The sequence below is a fragment of the Bos indicus genome, chromosome 29 (genome assembly GCF_029378745.1).
Source record: "Bos indicus isolate NIAB-ARS_2022 breed Sahiwal x Tharparkar chromosome 29, NIAB-ARS_B.indTharparkar_mat_pri_1.0, whole genome shotgun sequence".
Taxonomy (NCBI): Eukaryota; Metazoa; Chordata; class Mammalia; order Artiodactyla; family Bovidae; genus Bos; species Bos indicus.
This window is the reverse complement of record NC_091788.1, coordinates 42,762,859-42,785,975: the sequence shown is the minus strand read 5'-3', so window position 1 is coordinate 42,785,975 and position 23,117 is coordinate 42,762,859. Positions and strand designations below refer to the sequence as shown.

General features: G+C 61.7%; 2 protein-coding genes across 17 annotated transcripts in view; one reads left to right on the top strand and one right to left on the bottom strand.

Annotated features, from left to right (window-relative positions):
* Positions 1-4,305: 4,305 nt before the first annotated feature.
* Positions 4,306-9,591, top strand: RCOR2 (REST corepressor 2). 3 transcript variants are annotated; one of them, XM_070782648.1, is made up of 13 exons: positions 5,101-5,217; positions 5,470-5,553; positions 5,942-5,998; positions 6,283-6,363; positions 6,603-6,655; positions 6,743-6,904; positions 7,016-7,140; positions 7,234-7,303; positions 7,391-7,606; positions 7,910-7,987; positions 8,121-8,178; positions 8,318-8,547; positions 8,661-9,179. In XM_070782648.1, exons 3-13 carry the CDS (start codon positions 5,947-5,949, stop codon positions 8,973-8,975), a joined length of 1,440 nt encoding a protein of 479 aa, XP_070638749.1. In that variant the 5' UTR covers positions 5,101-5,217; positions 5,470-5,553; positions 5,942-5,946; the 3' UTR covers positions 8,976-9,179. The 3 variants fall into 3 exon arrangements, with proteins under 3 accessions (XP_070638748.1, XP_019810457.1, XP_070638749.1); XM_019954898.2 differs by lacking the exon at positions 5,470-5,553 and having other exon boundaries at positions 4,309-5,217; XM_070782647.1 differs by lacking the exons at positions 5,470-5,553; positions 8,318-8,547 and having other exon boundaries at positions 4,306-5,217; positions 8,661-9,591.
* A 176-nt stretch (positions 9,592-9,767) lies between these two features.
* MARK2 (microtubule affinity regulating kinase 2) overlaps positions 9,768-23,117 on the bottom strand; it is a 55,862-nt gene continuing 42,512 nt past the window's right edge. For 6 of the 14 annotated variants that reach the window (XM_019954888.2, XM_070782645.1, XM_019954884.2 and 3 more), the window contains 16 exons: positions 21,929-21,977; positions 21,541-21,606; positions 21,381-21,451; positions 21,142-21,198; positions 20,230-20,466; positions 19,680-19,799; positions 19,483-19,582; positions 19,293-19,405; positions 18,216-18,348; positions 17,779-17,960; positions 17,371-17,468; positions 16,423-16,584; positions 15,543-15,800; positions 14,501-14,527; positions 12,546-12,590; positions 9,768-11,913 (listed from right to left, as the gene is read on the bottom strand). In XM_019954888.2, the coding sequence (XP_019810447.1) occupies positions 11,553-11,913; positions 12,546-12,590; positions 14,501-14,527; positions 15,543-15,800; positions 16,423-16,584; positions 17,371-17,468; positions 17,779-17,960; positions 18,216-18,348; positions 19,293-19,405; positions 19,483-19,582; positions 19,680-19,799; positions 20,230-20,466; positions 21,142-21,198; positions 21,381-21,451; positions 21,541-21,606; positions 21,929-21,977 (2,079 nt within the window). In that variant the 3' untranslated portion in view covers positions 9,768-11,552. The remainder of the gene's footprint in view (positions 11,914-12,545; positions 12,591-14,500; positions 14,528-15,542; positions 15,801-16,422; positions 16,585-17,370; positions 17,469-17,778; positions 17,961-18,215; positions 18,349-19,292; positions 19,406-19,482; positions 19,583-19,679; positions 19,800-20,229; positions 20,467-21,141; positions 21,199-21,380; positions 21,452-21,540; positions 21,607-21,928; positions 21,978-23,117) is intronic. The other 8 variants (XM_019954883.2, XM_019954887.2, XM_019954891.2 and 5 more) reach the window with 8 other exon arrangements.

Genomic DNA, 23,117 nt, shown 5'->3' with positions numbered 1-23,117 from the left:
ATTTCTCCAGGGGTTTCGGCTCCACCCCACTTTGTTCTGGGTGGTTCTAGGGGCTATGGGCCAAGGGGAGGTCCTGGGGATTGGATAGAAAGCTCAGTCGGCCCTGAAGGATCTTGACCCCATGCCCTGTACCCCGGAGAGTGGGCTTCTCAGGGGGCCCGTGTTCAGACTCCCTGGGAAGACATTTGTGGCCTGGCTGAGGTGGGCCCCCTTGGTCCACGCTGTCACCGCCAGAGGGCGCCAGCTGTGGCCCAGGTGAGGGCGAGAGGGGGAGGTTTCTTTCCTGGCTTCCAGAGGAACAGAGTTGGCTTCCAGGTCTGGAAGCTGCCCCCTCGTGGGTTCAGGGAGGCCCCATCACCTTCTCTTGTCTCTCTGCTAAGGTCTCTCTGATCTTCCACCCCCATTCCTGCTCTGCTCGGGGGGAGTCAGATCTCCTGGGCGCCGGTGTCAGGAAGCCTGGGGTCTCTCCTTGCTGACCTCCTGCCTGCTCCTGCTTCGGTGAGCGCGGCTCACAGATGCGCGGGCCTGGCCTCCTTTCCCTGCCCTCCTCATGCGGCCACAGTGCTGAGGCGGTGCCAAGCACCCGATTGTCACCTCTGTCACCTCCCAGTCTCTTCACAACCCCGGGTGGGAGTGTGGGCCCGTTCAGGGGGTTACTACCAGGACCGAGAGAGGAGGAAGGCAGTGCCTGGGCCACACAGCCTGCCAGTGGGCCCGGGGCGGGGGGCCCCCTGGGAGGAACAGAGGACCCAAGGTCCTGTCTGGGTAGGTTGAGGGGATGGGGGCCCTGGAGGGAGCCCCCTAACCCCCCCGCCCATGCTCCTTCAGCGCTATAGCCCACCTTCTCCATTTCCCCAGCTTCATCTCCCCTGGCCTCCTGTCCAACTCCCCCAGCTGCTCAGCCAGGTTTTTCCTGAGATCTTGCCACCCTCCCTCCCCTCCCCCACCCAAGGGCCCGCCTGCCTGCCACCCTCCCCAAGCTGAGCCCCTTGGCTGTGGCCACCGAGGGCCTGGCCAGGGTCCCAGGCACCACGCCGCAGCGGCCAGGCTGGCCTGGCCAGAGCTCAGGACAGTCCCAGTCTGTCTGGCAGGGCTACGGGTTCGGGATTGGCTGGAGCCGCCCCCGCCTTTGGGAGGAGGGAGAGGGGAGGCTGAGGGCTTGTTCAAGGTCACCCTCCTTTTCTCTCCCAGCATCCCGCTTCGACCTTTGTCCCCTCTGCCTCACCTCGAGGAGGAGGGAGGGCGTGAGATGCCTAACGCGCAGAGGACAGAGGAACAGTGAAGAGGAAGCATTTGGGGGCTTCTGGCATTTATTCAGCAAATATTGAGTGCCTACTATATACCAGGCGCTGAGAACACAGCAGTGAACACAGAGGACCTAATCCCTGCCGGTGGCTCAGCAGGGAGACAGTGGAGAAGTAAACAATCACAAAAATATTGTAAACTTGTATCCCTAGCAGTGTGGCAAAGGCTCTGGCTTCCCTGGAGATCTCAGGGTGAGGAGCCTTATCTGGCCTGGGTGGGCGGCAGGAGGCCGCCTTCGGACACAGCCTGCGGCTTTAGTTTCGTGGAGGCCCCTGTGGGGGCAGTGCCAAGCCTCAGTTTCCTCAACTGGAAAACGCAGGAAACAAATGTGCCCGGATCAGATCACTGGGCTCCTGCCCAGTGGCCTGCAGGCCTCAAAAAGCAAGCACCAGCATCCTCCCTGAGGAAGGGCTAGGGGAGCTCCCTGGCGGGGAGGGCACTCCAGGAGACCAGCGGCCCTCACAAAGCTCCGAGGTGGCCTCAGGGAGCCGATGGACCCCAGTGCTGAGCTCCCCCGGCCCCTCCGCCTAAGGCAGGAGAGGAGGGGCTGGTCCCTGGCTGCCTCCTTGCTCCCCCTCCCATACCTCTGTGTTCCAGGCCACGTGGCACCTCGGTGCTCTGGGAGAGGATTCCTCACCTGGGGCTGGGGGAGCCAGGGAAAAGTGGGCGGCACGTGGGGTACCGCTGAGACCAGGCTCTGTTGGAGCACCCGGTCTATTGCACCCTACAGCCCCAGGGCAGGGAGGGGGTGCTGTCTCTTTAAGAGCCTTCTGGCTGCTGGGAGCAGATGGCCAGGCCGGCCGGGGCCCCTTGTCCTTTGTGTGGCTTTGCACAAAAGAGGGGGCCAGCTGGGGAGGGGGGGTGGCTGCAGCAGGTGGGAGGGTGGGGCCTTGCCCCTCCCCCTCCTAACCCTGTAAGGATGCCCCTTGGGGAGGTTTGCTCACTAGGAATGTACCTCCTCTCTGGACATCGTGGCCCCCACCGTCATCCCCAAATTCCTAGGATACCCTTCCCATGTGGTGTCCCACCTCCTAGGCAGAAGCCTCATCACATCAGGGTCCGCAGACTGCCCCCCCTCCTCTGCAACTCCAAGGCATAAGCCTTCTCTCCCTGCCCCCACCTCCAGAGTAGAATCTTCTCTGGCCCTGAGCTCCAGGCTCCAGGGAGAAGTGAGAACACAGCTACCTCCTTATGGGGGGCAGGGTGCAAAGGATGGCAGGATGCTGGTGACTGGGGGTACCTGGGGCAGCCTGGGAGGAGGGAGGCCAGAATGAGCATGATGCTGAGGTCTGGGGGTGAGGTGAGATGCTGGGCCCTGGACCCTGAGTATGAGTATGGAAAAGAGGCGAGGGGGAATTAGGGGACTCAGCCGAGGCCCTGCCTAATGGGGGGCTGCTGTGGGCAAAATGGAAGACTCCATCATAGGAGAGAGCTGTGAGCAGCCCTGGCTGCCTGCCAGGCGGGAGGGGACAGAGAGGAGAGGCTCCCTAAAGATTGGAGGTGCTGGGGGTGGGGTGGCACCCTGCCACTCAGGAGGGCTTAGGCTGAGGAGGCTCTTTTCATTTGTAGCCGACCTCACAGCTCAGACCTGCCCTTGGCCTATTCGTTCTCCTCTATACAGACCTCCCCACCCTGGGGCTTGGTGCCCAACCCATGATTTAAGAGGAGGAAAAAGGCCCCAGCGCTCTGGCCGGAGGTGTGGCGGGCAACGTGGCCGCTGGCTGGGTGGCCCCAGTTGTGGCCCGACAGCACCGCAGCGGGGTGGGGTAGGGCCTGACTCTGCCCAGCCGCCCTCAGGAGCCCCCGGGACCTGGAGGCCCCGGCCGGGTCGTGGCCCGACCGCAGGACCCCGGCCGGCTGGCCGCAGGCAGCGTGTGGGGGCGGGGACCCCTGGCTGGGCCCGGGGTTGCTTCTAAATTTAGGAATCTGATTACAGAGTGGCCGAGGAAGGGAAGGGAAGGGAAGGGAGGGGAGGGTGCGAGCGCCGGCTCGGCTCAGCCTGGGCACAGCGGGGTGTGCCCGGGCGGAGGTGCGTCTGGGAGTCTGGGGTTCGGGTGGGAGGGGCCGCGGGCGGGAGGGGGCCTTGGCCTGTGTGCGCCGCAGCACGTGCCTGGGGCGGCGGGGACGGGCACCGGCGCGGCTCGCAGGCTCCGAGCCGCCGCCGCCGGTGTGTGTGCTGGTTCTTTGTGTGCCTGGCAGGGTGGCTGGGTCTGGCTTTGAAAGTCTCTGCCCACCCCCTCCCCCCTCTCCGTCTGTGCCGCGCTACCCGCTTCCCGGTCTGTCACGCTGCCCGTGCTCGTCCTGGGGGAGGGGGCTCTCCGCCCCGCTGGGGTGACAGTGAACTCGGGGCGGGCGTGGGTGGGGGGGAAGACAGACCCCTAGCTTTCCCCCCACTCTGCAGTCCAGGTCTTCCCCTGCACTTCCCATGCCCCATCCCGCAACCCCATGGGCCACTGTTTTGGGGTGCGCACTGCAGCCGTTAAAGGGAATTGAGGTGACCCCTGGGGACCGAGTGATGCACACCAGAAGCCAGGCTCCTTGGCCCAGTAGCTCTTGGAGGAATTCAATCCTCGCCTGTCCGGCCTCCCATCCGCTCTGGCCCCCAAGGGCGCATGAAGTGTGTGTGTGTGGGGGGGTTCCCCCTGCGGAAGGGGGGGGCGGGGAGTTCCTTGGCAGGAAGGGAAATGGAAGGAAAAGCTGGGCTCCACCCGGGCGGGCGGGCGGGCGGCCTCAGGGCCCCCGGGGCAGGCGGCGGTAACCCGAGCCCGCTGCTGTGTGGGGCTGGTGTGCGCGTGGGTGGGGCTGACCCCTGGCTACTCCTGGGGGTGGGGGGGGGGGCAGAGGGTCTCCCCCTGGGGGGTAAGTCTGCGAGCCCCGGGGCCCGGCAGAGGGAAGCGCGCGCCACCCGGGTCCTGACCCCACCCCCCGGAGGTCTAGCCCCGGCCCCCAGGCCCCGCCCCCCGGGCCCTGCCTCCCACCCCAGGGCCAGATGTTCAGCTGGCGGAGGCATCGGCTGGGGGAGGGGTGCTGAGGCCGCAGCCGGCACTACTTCCCTGCCAGCAGCTTCATTGTGTGCGCGAGGAGCGAGCGGCGGCGGAGAGCGGGCGGGCGAGCGAGCAGCCCGAGCGCGCCGGGGAGAGCGAGCGAGCGAGCGAGCGAGCGAGCGCGCCGGCTAGGGTGCGAGGCGGCGCCCGCGGCTGCGCTCCCCCGCCTCCCGGCAACTCTGCCCCAGCGCCGCGCGCCGTGCGCGCCGTCCCGCCGCCGCCGGCTGCCGTCGCAGGCGGGGGTCTGGTCCGGACAGGGGTCCCCGCCCGGGACTGGGGCATCCTGGTGCAGCCGAGAGACGCGGAGCTCGCGGGGAGGGGCGGGGGCGGGCGGCAGTTGCGCCGCAGCGCCCGCTCGCTGAACTGCGTGGGCAGGCGGGCAATTGGGGCTCCAGGGCGCCCCGAGGGCAGGTTGCTCCGACTTCTCCGGGGAGCCCCCAATTCCGTGGGGGCGTACAGAACGAGCGCGCTGCAGCCGACCGGACCTTGCGGCTCTTACCCCGCGTACCCCACTTCTACACAAACTTTTCTGAAGCCCTCACCTCTGGGGGTCGCGGAGAGCGCCGGGCTGCCCGCTGGGCTTCTGCCCCGCCGGACCCTAGCCACGCTTGACCTCCTGGCTCTCGTAGCCTCAGTGGCGACCCCTCCAGGCCGGGCCGGGCACAGCACTCCGGGCGAGCGCGGCAACCACCGCGGCTCTGCGAAGGCTCCCGCGCCCCCCGGGGCGGCTGGGCGGGGGTAATGCCCTCGGTGATGGAGAAGCCGAGCGCGGGCTCCGGGATCCTGTCCCGCAGCCGGGCCAAGACGGCGCCCAACGGCGGACAGCCGCACTCGGAGGATGACAGCAGCGAGGAAGAGCACTCGCACGGTGAGCCCGGCAGCCTGGGGTTAAAGGCGCACCGGCCCGGGGCGGGGGGAGGCGCGCGGGGCAGAGTTGCCGACCCCAGGGGTACTATTAGGCATGGTTCCTGCCCACCTTGAATCGGAGCCTTTGCTTTGCTCCCCGCAAGCCGGCACAGGGAATCTGGAGGCTGGGCCCCTAGCTGCCGGGGAGGCGGTCCTGCTTCTCCCCTCCCTGCCCTCAGTCCCCGAGGTACTCAGGCGTCCCTCCCTTTCACAGCTTAGGCTCCTTATACCTTACCACCTTGCAGAGGACTGAGATCTGGCCGGGGCAGGAGCTGGAAAGACACCTCCACACCAAGCCGTGAGGCTCATGTGGTGGGGAGGAGCCTTGGATTCCCTGCAGGGCTGTGGCCCAGGTCTAGGGGCAGCCCTCCAACCCCCCCCCCCCCCCCACTAAGTCAGAACAAAGGGCTCTGCTGGGCCTGGGCTTTAAAACTGACCCCTATCCTTCCCAACGCCACCCCCCCCCCTCCCCCCCCGGGCTATAGCTAGGCAAGGTCTCTCCCTTTTCCAGCTCCTTCTGTGATTGAGGGTAACTGAGGAGATGATCAGGGAAAAGTGAGCCTCCTGGAAGGTGGGGGCCCTGGGTGGTCAGGAAGAACTCCAGGCCAGCCACCTCCCCCGCCACATCCTCCCATCCTCCCACCCTCCCTCCCTGGAGTCCTGACTACCTCCCCCTGGCTCCACAGACAGCATGATCCGCGTTGGAACCAATTACCAGGCCGTAATTCCGGAGTGCAAGCCTGGTGAGTGGCAGGACAGGCTGTGAAGGGAGGGGACTTGAAGGCCCGTGGCTTGGCCCTGGGCCCCACCTGGGGGAGCCCTTGACTGGCGCCCACTGGTGGGACAGGCGGGTGTGGGTGGCCGGCCCTGTGGCATGGTTAGTTTTCCTGCTCTGCCTTCCTGTCTGGTTCTCTGCCCCTCCTTCCCCTCTGGGCCTCACCTCACAGGCCTCACTCCACCACCCTCTGGCCATGGGTCCAGGCCAGGGCCACCCGGGTGATGGTGTCCTCTGTCCTCTGCCTTTCAGAGAGCCCCGCACGCTACAGTAACAAGGAGCTGAAGGGGATGTTGGTGTGGTCCCCCAACCACTGTGTGTCAGATGCCAAGCGTGAGTGGGGTGGGACCCTGGGTTCATGCATACCCTTGGGAGCTGGGGGCCTGGTTCTCCTATCAGCTGCCGGCCGGCTCTTCTCGGAAGTGGGCTAGAGGCTGAGACATGTGGGTTCAACCCCTGCCCTGGGGCTCAGGGTCAGGGGCCTAGTCCCTGGGGGCATACCCCTGGTCGGACAGGCCTGGGTTAGGAGTTGTAACCCCTCCTCCAAGAGCTGGCTCCTCCCGCCTCTGCAGTTGACAAGTACATTGCGATGGCCAAGGAGAAGCACGGTTACAACATCGAGCAGGTGAGCCTCCGTCCCGCAGGGATTCGGGGAGGAGACAGCACCGTGCTGGGGGCAGCTGAGCCTGAGTCCTCCTCTCTCCTGGGCCAGGCACTGGGCATGCTCCTGTGGCATAAACACGACGTAGAGAAGTCGCTGGCTGACCTGGCCAACTTCACCCCATTCCCGGATGAGTGGACGGTAGAGGACAAGGTGCTGTTTGAACAGGCCTTTGGCTTCCATGGCAAGTGCTTCCAGCGGATCCAGCAGATGGTAAAGCCCTCCACCCCTGTTGGCGCTCCTTGGCCCCTTCTTTCTGATAAGCCTTCCCGGGGCCTGGAGTCTTAGGTGGGCTCCAGCCTCTGGTGTTCCCCCTGCCCCCAGCTGCCTGACAAGCTGATTCCTAGCCTGGTGAAGTATTACTACTCTTGGAAGAAGACCCGCAGCCGGACCAGTGTGATGGACAGACAGGCTCGGCGGCTTGGGGGCCGAAAGGACAAAGAAGACAGGTGGGGGCCCAGGGCAGCTGTAGGTGGGGGTAGACGGCGCTCCTGCAGGCCCTAGCCCCTGCCTCACCCGCTCCTTGGCCCCCGTGTAAGCAGCGATGATCTTGAAGAGGGACGAGGAGCCGTGAGTGAGGGGGAGCCGGACGCTGGAGACCCCAAGAGAGAGGTGAGGGGGTAGACTCTGCTGGCCCGCCTGCTGGCCTGCCCTCTCCTTGGGCTCTGCGCCGCCCACCTCTTCTTTTTTCCCTGGCAGCCTCTGCCCTCTCGGCCCCTGAATGCCCGCCCAGGCCCAGGAAAGAAGGAGGCCCAGGGCTCCCAGTACCGCCACCATCCTCTGAGAACTCGGAGGCGCCCGCCCAAAGGCATGTACCTGAGCCCCGAGGGCCTCACCGCAGTGTCGGGGAGCCCGGACCTTGCTAACCTCACGCTTCGAGGCCTTGACTCCCAGCTCATCTCCCTCAAGCGCCAGGTAGGGGGCCCAGGGAAGGGAGGAGCTGTGAGAGGTGACAGTCGGCAGGTGGGAACTCTTGACTGGGGGCAGCTGAGGTGTAAGGGAGGTTGTGTGGTTGCCAAGCCTGCATCTTTCCCATCCTCTGGGTTTCTGGGTAACTTGATGTTCTTTTTTGGTCATTAAAAAATAAATCAATAATGCTAGTCTTTGAAAAGGGGCGAACCCGTGTGTCTCCCCTGCTGAATGGTTGTGAGCGATGAGATGAGGTAAATGGCTGTGTGAGGGTTGCTATGATGGCCCTCCCTTGACTTACCTTCCCAGGTGCAAAGCATGAAGCAGACCAATAGCAGCCTCCGCCAAGCCCTGGAGGGCGGCATTGATCCACTCCGCCCCCCTGAGGTGAGGCTGCTCTTCCAAGTTTGAGGGGCAGGAGGGAGTCTGGCAGCAGAGCAAGAAAGGGGAGTTTTGTTTGGAGAGCAGGCCCTCTGTTCCCCTATATTTGAGTCTCAAGGATCCATGCCTTGCTCTGTAGGCCAATACCAAGTTCAACTCCCGCTGGACCACGGATGAGCAGCTCTTGGCCGTACAAGGTGGGTGAGGCTCTGGGGAGGACAGAGGGCCCCAGGAGTGTCTCCTTCCCCCCAGGGAGCTGGGGCAGAGGGGAAGGATCAGGAAAGTAACTAGATCTAAGGCGGTATTCACACTCTGCTGCCCTTTTGACCCTTGCAGCCATCCGTAGGTATGGCAAAGACTTTGGGGCTATTGCAGAGGTGATTGGGAACAAGACTCTGACCCAGGTGAAGACCTTCTTTGTGAGCTACCGGCGCCGCTTCAATCTGGAGGAGGTGCTGCAGGAGTGGGAGGCCGAGCAGGATGGGGCCCCTGGAGCCCCGGTCCCCATGGAGGAGGCTAGGAGAGGGGCTCCCTTGCCAGCCCCAGCCCTAGAGGAAGATGATGAGGTGAGAAGGGGAGAGAGAAATGCTGCGAGGAGAGAGAGGAACCACCTCCGTCCTTAAAGACTGGGCTGAGGGCATGCTCGAACCTGGTTTCTCACTCTTCTGTCTCCTCTCAGGTCCAGATTACATCCGTCTCCACGTCGGGACCCCGATCGGGGCCCCCTGCGCCGCCCCCTCCTCCACCTCCCACCTCGCTGTCCCAGCCGCCCCCACTGCTGAGGCCACCCTTGCCCACTGCCCCCACCCTGCTTCGCCAGCCACCCCCACTCCAGCAGGGCCGTTTCCTTCAGCCCCGGCTGGCCCCCAACCAGCCACCACCACCTCTCATCCGCCCTGCCCTGGCTGCATCCCGCCACAGTGCCCGCCCTGGCCCTCAGCCCCCACCCACCTTGATTGGAGCCCCTCTGGAGCCTCCGGCACCCTCGCTCTGAGCGCTGAGGCTCTCCGCCAACCAGAGGCTCCAGAAGCCCTCGGCTGGGCATCCCTGGGGACCTCCAGCTTCAAACCAAGGACAGAAGAGACTAGAGGTCGCGCCAGGTCTTTCGAGGACCCGGGGCTGCCGCGACGGGCACAGCTGGCCCCGTGGATTCTGCACGTTGTTTCTGGTGGCCAAGCCTGGCCAGGGTCTGGGGCCTTGTGAGCTGGCCTGAGGGTACTTTCTTTTCCTGGCTGGGACTGGAATGGCTGCCTCCTAGGCTGCCAGGGCTTAGCCTTTGGTCCTGCCCTTCGTGTGTAGGGGGTAGTGACCATAGTGTGGGGGTTGGGGGCAAGGACAGTTTAATGTGCTGGCTGTTCTTCCTCTTTCCCTTCTTGTAGCAATAAGTCTGGGTGAGGTGGGGAGGGCGCTGGAGGGGGGAGGTGGGCAGAAAGGTCCCTTGGGGCCAGAGAGCTAGCTCTCCTGTCTTCAGGGGCCGGGGTGGGGATGCTGAGGAGCTCTGAGGGTGCCCCCCCTGTCCACCAGCCTGGAGTAAGGAGGGTTGGGAACATATGCAGACATGGGTTTATTTTTCAATGTTTTTTAAAAATAAAACCTTCAAGCTCACTGAATCTTTTGGTTTAAGGGTCCCAGGTTTACTGTCTTTGTCAGGGCCACGGGTCCACCCAGCACTGTCCCCCAGGCCCCAAACAGCAATCAGTTCTCCCAGCAAGGCAGGTGGGCTGGGCCATATCTTGCCCATGGGGACTGGGTCCCTGCCCAGTTGGGATGAGAAACAGGAGGCAGCTCAGATTCCAAACATTCTCTTTATTACGTGTTTGATCCAGAGGAGAAACTAAGTGCAGGAAGGGGGGCTGGGTGGGGAGGGGCCACCTTGCCTGGGAGCCCCCCGACCACCACCCCCTTTGGGAGCCAAGCCTTGCCCTCCGGGCCCCTGGGAGCACCCGGGCTGTTCCATAGGGCAGGAAGGGGGAGGGAAGGAGGGAGGGGGAGCCCTTGGTAGGAGCCGGAGCCCACGGTCAGGGCTTGGGGCGGGAGGGCTGAGGTTGGCGAGGCCCCTTCCTGGGACCCAAGGGCTCGACTTGCCATGGAGCCAGGCCTGGGAGTGGGGTGATGAGTAGGGGTGGAGTCATCATAAATCAAAAAAAAAAAAATAAAATAATAAAATAAAAAATAAAACCCATCACAAAAAATGTACAACTCAGGTGAGGGTAGAGGCAGCCTCTGTTTAGGACCCCCTCCCCCAATTTCTCAAGAACAGAAACAGCAGAGAAATAAATTAAGGGATGCAGCGGCTGCCACCAGCCAAGCGCCCATAACCAGCCACTCCCACACTGGCTGCGGAGGTCAGCGAGCTGGGAGGCCCTTGGCCTATTTGCCCCCCAACCCCGTGGAGGCAGAGGCTCCCGGCCCCGCTGCCCTCCGCAGCCTTGGCCAGGCGGCCCTGGAGGCCCGGGGCAGTGTCTCCTGAGAGGAGGGGCGACAGTGTGAGGAAGAGAAGGCAAGGCCGAGAGATGAGTGGTGAGGGAAGTCACTGCTATGGAACTAGCTGGTGCCCAGATTAATGCCAATGACGAGGGGCAGCAGGGAGAGGACCGGTGAGGGGGCTGTGCTTTCAGACAAAGGCTCTCCCAGAAAGGAGGATGCCATCGTCCCTATTCCGGAGACTAGCAGCCCGGGCAGCCCCCGGGGGCCAGCGAGCCCATCTGCCCTGCGGTCCCCTCCCCTCCCAGCCCTGGGGTCAGCCCCGCCTTCTACCCAGGAGGAGATGGGAGAAGATGGCACAGACTTTTTGAGGAGGGGAACAAATGTCCCCACAGCAGCTTGTGGAAGGAAATGCCCAGCCTCTGGGAAAGGAGGGGCAGAGGATACAGTGTGGAGGGAGGCCGAGCCCCGTGCCTAGCCTGCCAGCCCCAGGCCGCCGCCAGCCCCCCGCTTCTGGGCTGCGCGGCACCCCCGCCCCAGCCCCCAGCCGCCCAGGCCTCCAGCCCAGGGGCCTGAGGTCAGGGGAAGGCCACCTCTGGTGGTTTGCTTGGAGGGGAAGGAGAGGAGAGGGGAGAAGCCCAAAGTGGGCCTGGCGGAGGGCCTGACAGGGAACTCCACCACTCTTGCCTGAGAGTGTTCCAGCCCTGAGCCACCCTCCCGGGAAACCCCACAGATCCAGTCTCGACTGTCCCAATGGGGCAGGGAGGAAAGGTGGCCGCTGGGAAATTTTTTTTTTCTTTTTTCTTTTTGGTAATAAAAAATTTCTTGGTTTAGGCGAAATACTCTGTGCAACCGCAGTACCGAGGGGGAGCCCTGCCCCCCCACCCCCTCCCTCCCCTTCCTTTGCCTCCTGTGGGAGAGAGGAGGGAAGGGGGGCTATATGGGCAGGGTAACTGTGGGGAGGGGGAGAGAACCATCTCCCATCCCCCACAAACATGGAAGAAAAAACTGAGAAGGGCGGGGAGGGGAAGTGCCAGCAGGGGAGACACACCGACCCATCTCTGCAGTCTGGCCCGGGCGGGCGGAGCGCCGGCCCAGCAGTGAAGTCCAGCTGGCCGCCTCCGCGCCCCCCACTCCTGGCAGCCTATTAAAGCTTAAGCTCGTTGGCTATTTTGGAGGCAATGTTTTTGAAGGCCATGGAGGTGCCTGATATCCGCTTAAACCGAACGCCGTTGAGAGACAGGCGCGGCAGTTTGCACACCTCCATCTCCCACTGCACGAAGCTCTCGTGGCCAGGCGTGCCGTGCATGCACAGCAGCATGTACTTCTCGTGCAGCTCGCTCTGGCAGCTGTTGGCGTCCAGCACCTTGCGGATCTCCCGCATCATCTCGTTGGGCTCCATGGAGCTCGTGGTCTTCATGCTCCACGTGAAGCGCAGTGAGCGGGGCTTGGCCTCCCGAAAGTCTTCCTTCTCTTTGTCGTTGCCACCGCTGCCCACCACGTGAGGTCTGCGAAGAGGGCAGAGGCGGGCATCAGGCGGGGGCATGGTGTCCCACCCACGGGAGCGCCCCCCTGGCAGATGGACCCTGAGACCAGAGAGGACAGCAGGAGGGTGCCCCAGAGACAGCGGTGCTAGAAGAGGGAGCGTTAGAGCTGGCCTGGGGAGCACAGCGGGGTGAGGAGGGTGGGCAGTCCTGCACCCCCGTCTCTCAGGGCAGAGCAGGGAGAAGCCAGCCCTTGGCCAGGGGTGACGAGGTGACAGCTTCATGCTTTCCTTCGAAGAGGGGAGGGTCGGGGAAGAACGGGGAGCACTGCACAGTAGCCCTGAGCAGTTCACAGACCGGAGAGAAAGAAGTGGCTGCTTCAGGAGAGCTGAGCTTGTCCGTGGGTGGGAGTCTGCAGCCCCAACCACCCGGCCTGGGGCTCCTGCTTCCAGAATCTACCGGATCTCAGGAGAAGGGCCCACACCTGCTGTGGTGGCAGTGAGGGATGCTCTGAGGAGAGGGAGGCCCCACGAAGGTGGGGCCAGGGCAGAAGCACGGGAGGAAGAGCCGTGTGGCAGAAGGAAGAGAGGAGCAGGAGGCTCGTGGCGAGCCTGGTGGCCCGCGCAGGGCCGGCGCTGGCTCCAGCCCTCTCTCACCTGTGCGTCTCCAATCGGTCTTTGCTTTCAGGTTCATTCAGGTTCCTCAAAAAACAGAGCGAGGGAGAGTTTAGTGCTGGGACCTCTGTGAAGGCGGGTCCGGGGAGGTGCCACCGGTGGGTGGGCGGGACCCAAGCCCAGAAGGCCACTTGCCCATCACTGGCAGGCCATGAGGCTCAGTGGCCCGCGGCCCCTCACGCTGGCAGCTTGACCGTCCCTCTCCAACAGGGAGCCCAGCACGGTGGGGGGGGCTGCCCCTCCCCACACGGAGATCCGTGCCAGCAAGGAGGAGCCAGGGAGGAGGGTGTGGACGTGCGGGCGCTCATGGAGCGCACAGCCCACAGCCAGCACTCTGGGGAGGGGGTTCCTGCTCTAGGGCCCCAGGGCTGGGTCTCAGAACTGTGGTCCTCTTAGAGGGAAGGGGCGAGGGGATAAATAAAGGCCTCTCTTGGGAGGCTCAAAGGGCTAAGATCTGCTGGGAGTGTGCCTGGGGCTCAGTGCCTGGGGCTGGATGGGGGGTAGAAGGGCCCTGAGGCCTGCTGGAGACAGGCCTGCCTCCCTTTTTCTAACTCCCCTGCCTGCCAGGCCATCTGCTGATACAGAAGGGAGACGGAGGGCAGGGCAGGGCAAGCAGACACCTTGGGAGGGTGGGTGGGGAAGAGGTCTGGCCCCGCTGAGCGGCTTCTCCAGCTCCTGGCTGGAAGGTGAGTGCCTGGAGCCGGGGAACTGGGAGTGCAGAGGAGAGCAAGGACGGAGGAGAGAGCAAGCAGCAGCAGCACATGTAAAAGGAACACAAAGAGACGAGACACACGAACGCAACCAGCGCGCTGCGAGCAGGCGCCTGCGCTGAGCAGGGGAAGGAGCCTGGCTGCGCTCTCGGGCCCCACCTGGCTCCTGCCCCGTGGGTGGAGGCCCCCACTGGGGCCCCATGAGTCAACAGCCAGCCATGCACTGAAGAGCTGGGTGGGGAGCGGCGGGCGGAAGGGGGAAAGCCTGGAGACCCTGTCTCGGCTGTTTGTCAGCGGGGCACCGGGTGCCTATCAGGTGTCCCTGCCCCAGGGCAGGGCCTGGGCTGCCGGCCTTGGGAAACCAGGGCTCCAACCTGCTCCTCAGCTTGGTATGCAGCCCACCCAGGCCTCCAGACAGGATGAAGGCAGGACTGGGGGCAACAGAGCCAGGAGTTGGCCCAGGAAGGCAGGTGCCTGAGTGCGGGGGGATCTCCCTCTGCTGCCAGGGCGCAGGGGTAGGATGTCCCAGCTCCTGGCTTGTGGGAAGCCACAGGCCAAAACTGGAGAACACAGCCCAGAGAGAATGTTCCGGCTCCAGTCGCCCAGCAAAGGCTGGAGGCCCGAGGCCTGCTGGGGTGGGGGAGCGCTGGGCTTATTCCACGGAGCTGCCAGAAGGGGGTGCTGTGCCCTGCTCGAGAGGCAAAGGCTCCTCGGGCCTGAGGCGTCAGGCAGAAGCCTGGACACCCCGGTGTCCCTGCAGGGCCCCTGAAGTCCTGCCATCCCAGAGGACCTGCAGTTCAGGGCACCAGGGAAGAGGAGGCCCAGGAGACCCAAAGTGAGACACCATCCCAGACACACCTCTGACCCGGGTGGAGCTTCTTCAGAGCGCATGCACAGACACGGGAAACGGCCGAAGAGGAGCCCATCACGCTTGTGATCAACACCCGGGGTAGGGGGCCGGGGGGAGGAGACAATCTTAAAGGGAGAATTTCCTGAGAAGGTCCCCCTTGCTGGGGGACGGGCCCATCGTTTTCAGAGCCATTTGCCCTCAGTGAGCAAACATGGCCTCATGGGCCACCCTGTCAGAGGCTGTCGTCTTCCCTTTAAGATGGCAGAGAGAGTGCCACACGGACATGGTTAGCAGATGGAGGAGGGCGCAAGAGCCAAAGAGGGGCGTTAGTGATGGAGGCAGGACACAGACACACACACAGCGGGCTCAACGCCTACCTTCTGGCAAACCTGAAAGACAGATTTCTAAAAAAACAAACAAAAAGACAAAATAAAAAAAGAAATAAAAAAAAAAAAAAAACCAACAAGACGGTATGTGGATAAGCAGGTGGGGAGTGGGCTTTACAGGTTCAAGGGTCACCCCCATTTTCGGAAGAGCCGCTCAGCGAGACTAGAGTCCCAGACACCCCCATCTGCTCATGCCCCACCCTGCAGCCCCACAGCTGCATGCCGAGGTGGAAAGGGGCCCAGCCTGGCTACGCTAGCTGAGTGGAGCCAAGTACAGGAGGAAGGGCAGGCAAACCCACTCTCTCCAAGCCTCCTGCTTGCTGTATCCTGAGCTCTGCTAAGATGGCTGAGGAAGCAGGGAGATGGAAGCAGGGAGCAGCCCACGAGGCCGGACAACCGGATGCACAAGGATGAACGCTGTTCCTATGGGTCGTCAGGGGCCTGGAGTGAGAAACCTCATGAAGAGGATCTCCACCCGTTCCCACACGGCAAAGCGCCGCCCTGGGCCCCCGGCCTTCATCCTGGCACACCACCCCACCCCCACCCCACCCCATCCCGCCCAGCAGACGAAGATGGCTGCGACAGACAAAACCAACTGGGTGGGGAGCAAGGAGGTCAAACGGGGCGAGACAAGAGACCAGGAGAAACTCTCCTTGCTGGCCCAGCCTGGCTCAGGCCTCATGACTTTGCAGCTGCGTCACCAAATATAAGTTTCCATGGGAACACAGGAGAGAAGAGGGGGGCTTTTATTTTAGCATCTGAGTTCACACTCTCCTAGAGAGGAGGCGGCATCGGCCATCTGCTTGGGCCAGAGAACAAGGGGTGTGTATGAGGAGCTGGGAAGGCCTGAGAGGGATGGACAGGTCTGAGTGCCTCAGGTGCCAACAAGACTCACTTTCTCAGGCTTCCTGAGGCTGCTTCTAACCCCCTAGGGACCTACTCCCAGCTCTAACCCCAGCTGTTCTCATCCCCTCCCCCAGGCAGGTGCAGGGCCTGGCCTCACCCTCTCTGCTGCCCTAGGCCCCCTACTCACCTGCGCACAAACTTGGAGGTGAATTTGCTGAAGATGCTCCCCGAGGCCCCCCGCCGGCCCTGGCTGTTGCCAGAGGGAGAGGCTGGGGTGACACCGTAGGGCAAATTCTGCTGGTCCCGCACCTGCCGGAGCTGTCCAGCGTGGAAGGTGCTTCGACTGGACACACCCCGGGGGAAATTAGTTCGGTCTGGGGCTCCACCACTGCTGCTGATGTTGTGGGCGGAGGGGGAGGCGACAGGGACACGCTGGGGGGCTGTGCTGTGGGAAAAGAGGTGGGGGTGGGGGAAATGCATCAGGGCCCAAGAAGGCGGCCCTGCCAGCGGCTGGAGCGCCCTGGGGTGGGAAAAGGGAAGGGGAAGCTAGGGCAGAGGGAGGCAGCCACCACAGAGGACACAGAAGGAAGGGATGTGACCACTGAGGACGCCAGTAAGGGGGAGGGGGCAGGAGATGGTTTCGGGGAGGGAGGGAGGCAGGGAAGGATTCGTGTGTGGAGAGCAGTACAGGCTGGAGAGGAGCAGCTCCCTGGGAGCTCGGCAGACTGGAACCTCCACGGGACAATGCTGACCAACCCTCAAGGACTGAGTCCCTGTGATGCTGACTGTCCCCGGGTCCTAGGGAAGTCCAGGAAGGCTCAGAACAAAAAGGCTTCCTTCTGGAGCCTCGGGGCGGCTTCGTGCATGTCTGTTCTGAGAGGGAGAACTGGAGGAGAAGAGGGCCGTAAGCTACTTTGCTTCCCTCTACCTCCCGGCTGCAGCAGACAGCCACCTCTTGTGGCTAAGATGACAAGAACAAGGCAGGACCCCCAGGTGGGAAGAAATTGTGGGGGACGGAGGGGGGCAGGCTGAGGGCAGCGGTGCGTCAGCTGCCCCAGCACACTTGCCTGGGCCGCGGCACCTCACAGTTACTGTCCGTGGGGGGCAGCCCAGTGGCCTTGTTGGGGTGCACGGAGGCCGACATGGATTTCTGGTGCTGGCGGGGCCGGGCCGCAGAGACCGCGGCGGAAGCAGAAGCCGTGGAGGCCCGGGACCCTGGCATGGTTAGGCTAGGAGACAAAAGCAGCGGAGAGGCCTGGGTTAGGGGCCGGCGGGGGCAGGAGGCTTGGTTAGGAAGCAAGGGCGGGGTGGGAAGGGCCAGAGGGGAGCCCTGGCAGGATGCACGTCAGGCCCAGAAGCAGCAATGGGGCACAAGTCAGAGCCCAGGGAGGCAAGGCTGCGAAAGCGGAGGGCAGGGCGAGGAAGGCGAGTGGGCCAGAGCCTGGGGAGGGAAACCCAGAGTGCGGGAAAGCCGACAGGAGGCCACTGCCCCCGGGCTGCACTGGTCTCCTAGGAATTCTAAGAACAAGGACGTGCTGTTGCCAGAAAGAGCAGGGCGCTGCTAAGGGGAGATTTCATTAAGCTCAGAAGACAAGGAGCCAGGAGCTCAACACTGACGGTCAAGATCAGGGGGTTCTGCTCTCACAGGCACAGCTGGAGTCACCCTCAGTGTGTACACCCTTCAGGTGGGCATCTCTGGGTTCTGCCCTGAGCTGGGGTCCCTGGGGCACTGATGCCCACAACAGCACAGTTGCCATGCCCTGGCTGCGGTCAAGAAGCAAGAAAGTGGCTGAGATGGTCATGGAGTCACACTGGGTACCCCGCAAAAAGCAGTCACAGGAGCACAGGGAGGAGGAGATGGAGGGGAGAGCAGGGAGGTGCTGGCGTATGGACGGCTGGACTGGACAGAGCCAGGACGGGACTCCAGGGTACAGGACGGGAGGAGTGCTGCTGACAGACGTCACCACTGAGGGAGCGGCTCCGGGGCGTGGCAGGCAGGGCCCAGGCCTGCTCACCTGTCTTTGCCATTCTGGATGGAGGCCTGGCCAAGGCTGGCCCTCTCCAGGAGTGGGGAATTCCTGCTTCGGTTTGTGCTGGTGGAGAGGACGCTGTTCTGTGGGGAAGAAGGGGAAGAGCTGTATCACAGAAACCCAAAGTGGTCACAAATCCAGCTTCCTTCTTCCCTTTCTACCATAAGCAATGGAGGGGGGAGCTGGGGAGGAGAAAGGATGTTGCTTTGACTCTGGGGGGCAGGGTTTTCTACAGTAAGCACAAGTGGCCCAGGAGGGAAGGTCAGCCAAAGAAAGCCGGGTCTGGTTAAGGAAGGAGCTGCCTAGAGAGGGCAGGCCCCATAGCAAGAAGGCGGGGTGGGGGCCTGGGAAGGAGGGCGGGGCTGGCCAGGAGGGGGCGGGGGCATGGCTTACCGTGGAGGGCGTCGGGGTGGTCTTCTTCCTCTCCAGGCCAGGCAGGGGGCTGGCAGGCACTTTGGCTGTGCTGCTGGCCTTCCGTCCTGACTCCCGGTCCTCCTCAGGCCGCTTGTTTTCTGCGTTGCTGCTCTGAGTCTTCTTAGAGTAGGAATTGGAAGTGGGGATGGCAGGGCCAGCTGCTGGGCCAGAGGGACAGTGGGAACGGGTAAGGGTGAGGGAGGCACACCGAACACCCACCATGTGCTTCATGCTTCCTCCTGTGTTGCCAGCAACCCCATTTCACAGGGTTGGAGGGAAGTGTACTGCAGTGACCTGTACAAGGACATGCTAATACGGGCTGAACAGGGACTGAAACTCGGCTGTGCCACCCGAAGCCCCCAGAACCCATCGGGAGAGGGGTGAGCCCCACACCTGCCACTCTCGGAAGCACTCACCCTGGTCACTGAAGCGCCGCTGCTTGGGGTTGGCGGAGACGCTGCGCTGTACCTTGTGGGAGGGGGAGGGGGCACTGCTGTTGGCCAGATCAGCTGAAGGCCGGGGCTTCAAGGTGATGGTGTCGCCCTCCAGCTGCGAGAACACAAGAGGGAGGGGTGAAGAGCTGCTTGTGGAAGATCCCACCTCCATGCCACATTCCTGCCTGACACAAATCCACCTGGGCTCCGGTGAGACACACCCGCTGCAAGACCAAAGTGCATTTAGATAAACACAGAGAAAAACAAGTAGCAACGCAGACCCTGACAAACAGCCAAAGACACACCAACCTCCCCACAAAGACCCCTGCCCTCAGAGAGGGACACGGACACACATGCGCGTGTGCGCAAGAATGAGCATTCAGACTCAGAGACATCCCCCAATACCTCCTGAGCAGGCTAAGAACCAAGGAAAGGAGTCTGACACCACCAGGGGGACAGGGAGGCCACACGTGCGTGCAAGCGGCACACAGATGGTAAGCAGGACCCGACCCCCAGAGACCCATGGGTTCAGGTGCAGACACGGTGACCCAGACAAGCAGAGCAAGTTACGAGGCCTCCAGATGGACAGATGCGAGGGACGGATGCGCAGGCCCCCAGATACACACTCCCAGACATGAGCACTGAGCAGAAGCAACAGACTCACAGCTCCTGTGAGAGACAAAGCACCCAGGAATCCCGAGAATTCCCGACACAGAGACACAAAACATATGGAAACACGCCTAGGGGCAACAAAGAACTGACCCAGATGGACCGAGACCCTGTCTAACCAACACAGAATGAACCAGACAAACTCACCGTGTGGTAACCCAGACCCAGGCCCGACCCCATCAGCTTTCCTATTGAACCACTGATGGCGATCAGAGAAAGCAAAGGCCAGAGGGGCCTTAGCGACCCCCATAGGTGGGGCTTAAAATCAGTCAGTAGAGAGCACAGCTACACAGCTACTTGGAGATGAGGTCTGCCCTCAACAGCTGCTAGAAGCAAGGGGCTGCTGCTGACAGAGGACGGCACACATGGGGACGGAGCGGGGGCACGCACCTCGGAGCTCTTGTAGCCCAGGAGCAGATAGGTGGCCATCACCTCGTTGTACCTCTGGCTCACCAGTGAGTCCTGGATCTCTTCCCGCGTGTAACCCATGGACACCATCAACTCTGCACAGGAGGGCACACAATTAAGGCGGGTCCTGAGTCCCAGGCAGGCTCAACCTCAGTGCCCAGCACAGCCTCACCTGTCCGCCGGGGGTCCTTGTAGTCAGGGAGTGGCTCCACATAAGGCTTTAATTCATCATCTTCATGACCCACATTCATCCACCGATCTTTCATGATTTGCTGGGGAACAAAGGGAAGGAGAGGGCAGAGAGGGAGAACTCAGCCTGGAGGTTTCCTTGGGACCCAGGACCTGGGCAGAAAGTCTCAGGCTGCTCACCTCTAAAGTGCCTCTCTTGCTGGGATTGAGAATGAGAAATTTCTTGAGCAGGTTTTCACAGTCTGTGGACATGTAGAATGGAATACGGTATTTCCCCCTCAGTACCCGCTCCCGTAGCTCCTATAGGAGGGAAATTTAAATCAGCCAAGGCCAAGGGTTTAAGAAACCTAACATCCAGGCTCCTGACAGTTTGACTGTCCAGGCAGATAGAAACGAAATATGATAGGAGGCAGAGGGCCTGGGACAAGGCCCCTCACTAAAGAGGCGTAGATACCCCACGCCCTCGGGCTTGAGGAGCTCGTGGCTTGCAATCCTGAGTGCCTTGGAAAGGTGAACAAACGTACAATTTATCCCAGCTCTCAAGAGAAGAACTGAGATGATGATGCTGGGTACACAATGCCTTTTAATAGCTGCTACCTCTTGTAAGCTCTTTGAAGCTCTGGCTCAGGAAAAATGTAGAAAAGCAGTGAAGGTGAGAGGTTGGGGACAAGACCAGAGGCCAAGAGAAGAAATGAGAATTCAAATGATCTAAGCCTGCACTTCACTCCACCTTGAGGTTCTGTCCATCAAAAGGCAGGGATCCGCTGACCAGTGTGTACAGGATAACTCCCAGGCTCCACACATCCACCTCGGGTCCGTCGTACTTTTTGCCCTGGAAGAGCTCTGGGGCAGCATAAGGAGGACTGCCACAGAAGGTATCCAGCTTGTTCCCAAAGGTGAATTCATTGCTGAAGCCAAAGTCTGCAATCTTGATGTTCATATCAGCATCCAAGAGCAGGTTTTCTGCCTGGGAGGTAAGAAGGAAAATGTGAGGGAACCAAGTGGACCACACCAAGGCACCGGACAGGAAGGAGCTGAGGGGAACGGAAGAGAAAAAGCAGGAAGTCATCTTCAATCTTAGTACTGTTTCCACCAACTCCAGGGCGGCCTCCAATCTGTGTGAAGACGCTGGGCTGGGTTGGAGGAGGGTGGCAAAGGCCGCTCCCCACACAGGCAGCTGTATGAGGGCTGGGATCTGAAGGCTGAGGGCTGTGAGCTGTGGAAAGCATCCCTGTCAGGCCTGGGTTAATCGTGGTCACCTGCGAGGACTCAGGGGCCCGGAAGACCCAGAGGCAGTCTCACACACTAACATCTGAGGGACAGAGCTGGGAGCGCTCACATCTGCAAAGCAGCTGTGAATCAGCTGTGGGACAGTCAACCCTGTCTCCTCGGCTGGCTGCCAGACCTGGCAGCACCTGAAGAGGTGGAATGGCAGAGGCTCTCTGCTCGCTGGCGGGAATGGGAACCTAAGTCCAGTCACACAGGCCTGTGTCAGAAGCAGCCCTAGGGGCTTCCTCATCATCTCCAAAAAAATTACAGGCTAGAGCTTCCCTGAACATCAGGGTGTCATGGTTCTGTCACCGTTCACAGAGGTGAACGGCCCAGCCCTGACTCGGACGCGGGAGACGAGCGCGTGCCTTACCTTTAGGTCTCTATGAACAATAAACTTCTGGTGACAGTACTGCACAGCAGACACTATCTGAAAGGAAGGAAGAGGGGTCAGCCCGGAGGCGGCCGCACGGGCTGGGGGAGCTGCGACCCTGTGACCGGCTTCCAACCTGCCACGTTCCGAGGCTGCTGAAAGGCAGGCAGCGACTCCCTGTATGCCAACCCCCCAGAGCAGAGGTTGGGCCCATAGCCCAGGGAGGGAGTCACACCCACCTGGCGGAATTTGGCTCGAGCCTCTTTTTCTTTCATCCTGCCATGAGCCACTAGGTAATCAAACACCTCTCCTGCAAGTGACAGGAGTGGGGTCTACATCAGAGCTGGCTGGAGCTGGGGAAGGCAGGGACACAGGAGCGAGAGGCAATTCCATACCTACCTCCACTGGCGTACTCCATGACCAGGTAGAGCGTTTTCTCAGTCTCGATCACTTCAAATAACTTAACTGCAAGAGCAAGGGCCAAGCTCTGAGTCGGAACAGTAGCAGGGGATCACAGGTCAAGCCCCGACATGCACAGGGGCATCCTCAGAATAAACGTTTCCTCCCCTCCCATTCCTGCTCTCCCGAGGACAAGCTCCCCTCATGGCAGCCACACCTCTAAGGATAGCCCTGAGTGCCAGGGGCAGAGCCGGACTGAGCTGGGCCGCCCCAGAGGCGTCCTGGAAGACTCCGGACTCCAGCCGGCACCGCACCTCTGGGAGGAGGACTACATGTGGGAACTGGAGACGCGAGGTGGGGGAGGGAGAGGAACGACAACGGTCCTCACCTATGTTGGGATGGTTCAGAACCTTCATTATTCTTACTTCACGGAACAGCTGGAAAATAAAAGAGCAGCAGGGGTCATGCCTGCTCAGCTTGCTCCCCTCAGGTCCCCTCCAAACAGATCCATTGCTAGGATGCTTTTTGCGAAAGAGCAAAGAGGCAGGGTGAAGAAACAGTTTGGCAGTCCAGCTCTTCCACACCCGTCCCCAGGGGCTGAGGACCCGAGTGGAGAGGAGAGCAAGAAGGGTCAGCTCGAGGCCAGCGGGGCTCTCCCGACCTGCATCCTCAGGGGCAGCATCTGGACCAGCCAGCTGCGCCCTCAGGCACTGTCTACTCAGATCCAGCCCCCCAACAGCAGACGGTTTTGGCTGGATGCCTCCGAAGGAGGGAGCGTGAGCCCATGGACATGAATATTTAGAACCTGAGCTGCTCCTACGGTCCACAGACAAAGCAGACTCAGTGTGGTCTGTGTGAAGGGGCAGGGAGCTCTGAAGGGGGACCCCACTGTCTTCTGACTTACGGAAGCCAGAGGGCTCGGCACTCGTGGGTGCATCTTTCTCTCTTGGGCCTCCGGGTGGTGACAGAAGAAGCCACTCCTATATATAGCTGATGCCAATTTTAATCAAATCCACCTACACACACTCACGCTCTCTTTGTGAAACAAAATCAGGGACTCCAAACCATACATTTCCATGAAGAAAAATGACAGAAATGAACCCCATCCCCTCTGCGGGGGCCAGAAAATCGGGGGTGGGGTTTTGGTAACTTCTAGGCCTTCCCACTTGCACAAGGAGCAGAACCAGCTGTTTTGTGTTTTTGTTTTTTGAGGGGTGGTATGGAGACCTAATTTATTTTATAGGGAAAAAGTGAACCTATCTTTTTTCCCCCTTTAATGAAGTCCCAGAGCTTTCCTGAGCTAGAAAGGAAATGGGAGACAGGTTTTCCAACTCTTGAAAACCTGATTCTGACCTTCACTCCCTTTTCCTGTTAGAGCCCAGGTTTTTCCTTGCTTTCTTCCCTGGCCCAGGAGATAAAGTGGATGAAGAGGCAGGAAGTCCTGGACACCACCTCAGGGGCAGGAGTGGATAGCAACACTGAAATGGGGCCTGAAGCCAGCTGCCAGGGTTCCTCCCCTGAGGGCACTCGCTGGGCCTGCGAAGAGTGCCCTCCTAGGGGAGCGTGGACTTGGCTGA

Excerpts from the sequence above, each read along its gene's own strand:
- RCOR2 (XM_019954898.2), top strand. The coding sequence starts at position 5,091 with ATGCCCTCGGTGATGGAGAAGCCGAGCGCGGGCTCCGGGATCCTGTCC. Across the intron at positions 6,364-6,602 it reads CTGTGTGTCAGATGCCAAGC|TTGACAAGTACATTGCGATG; the intron begins GTGAGTGGGGTG and ends CCGCCTCTGCAG. Across the intron at positions 7,141-7,233 it reads CGAAAGGACAAAGAAGACAG|CGATGATCTTGAAGAGGGAC; the intron begins GTGGGGGCCCAG and ends CCGTGTAAGCAG.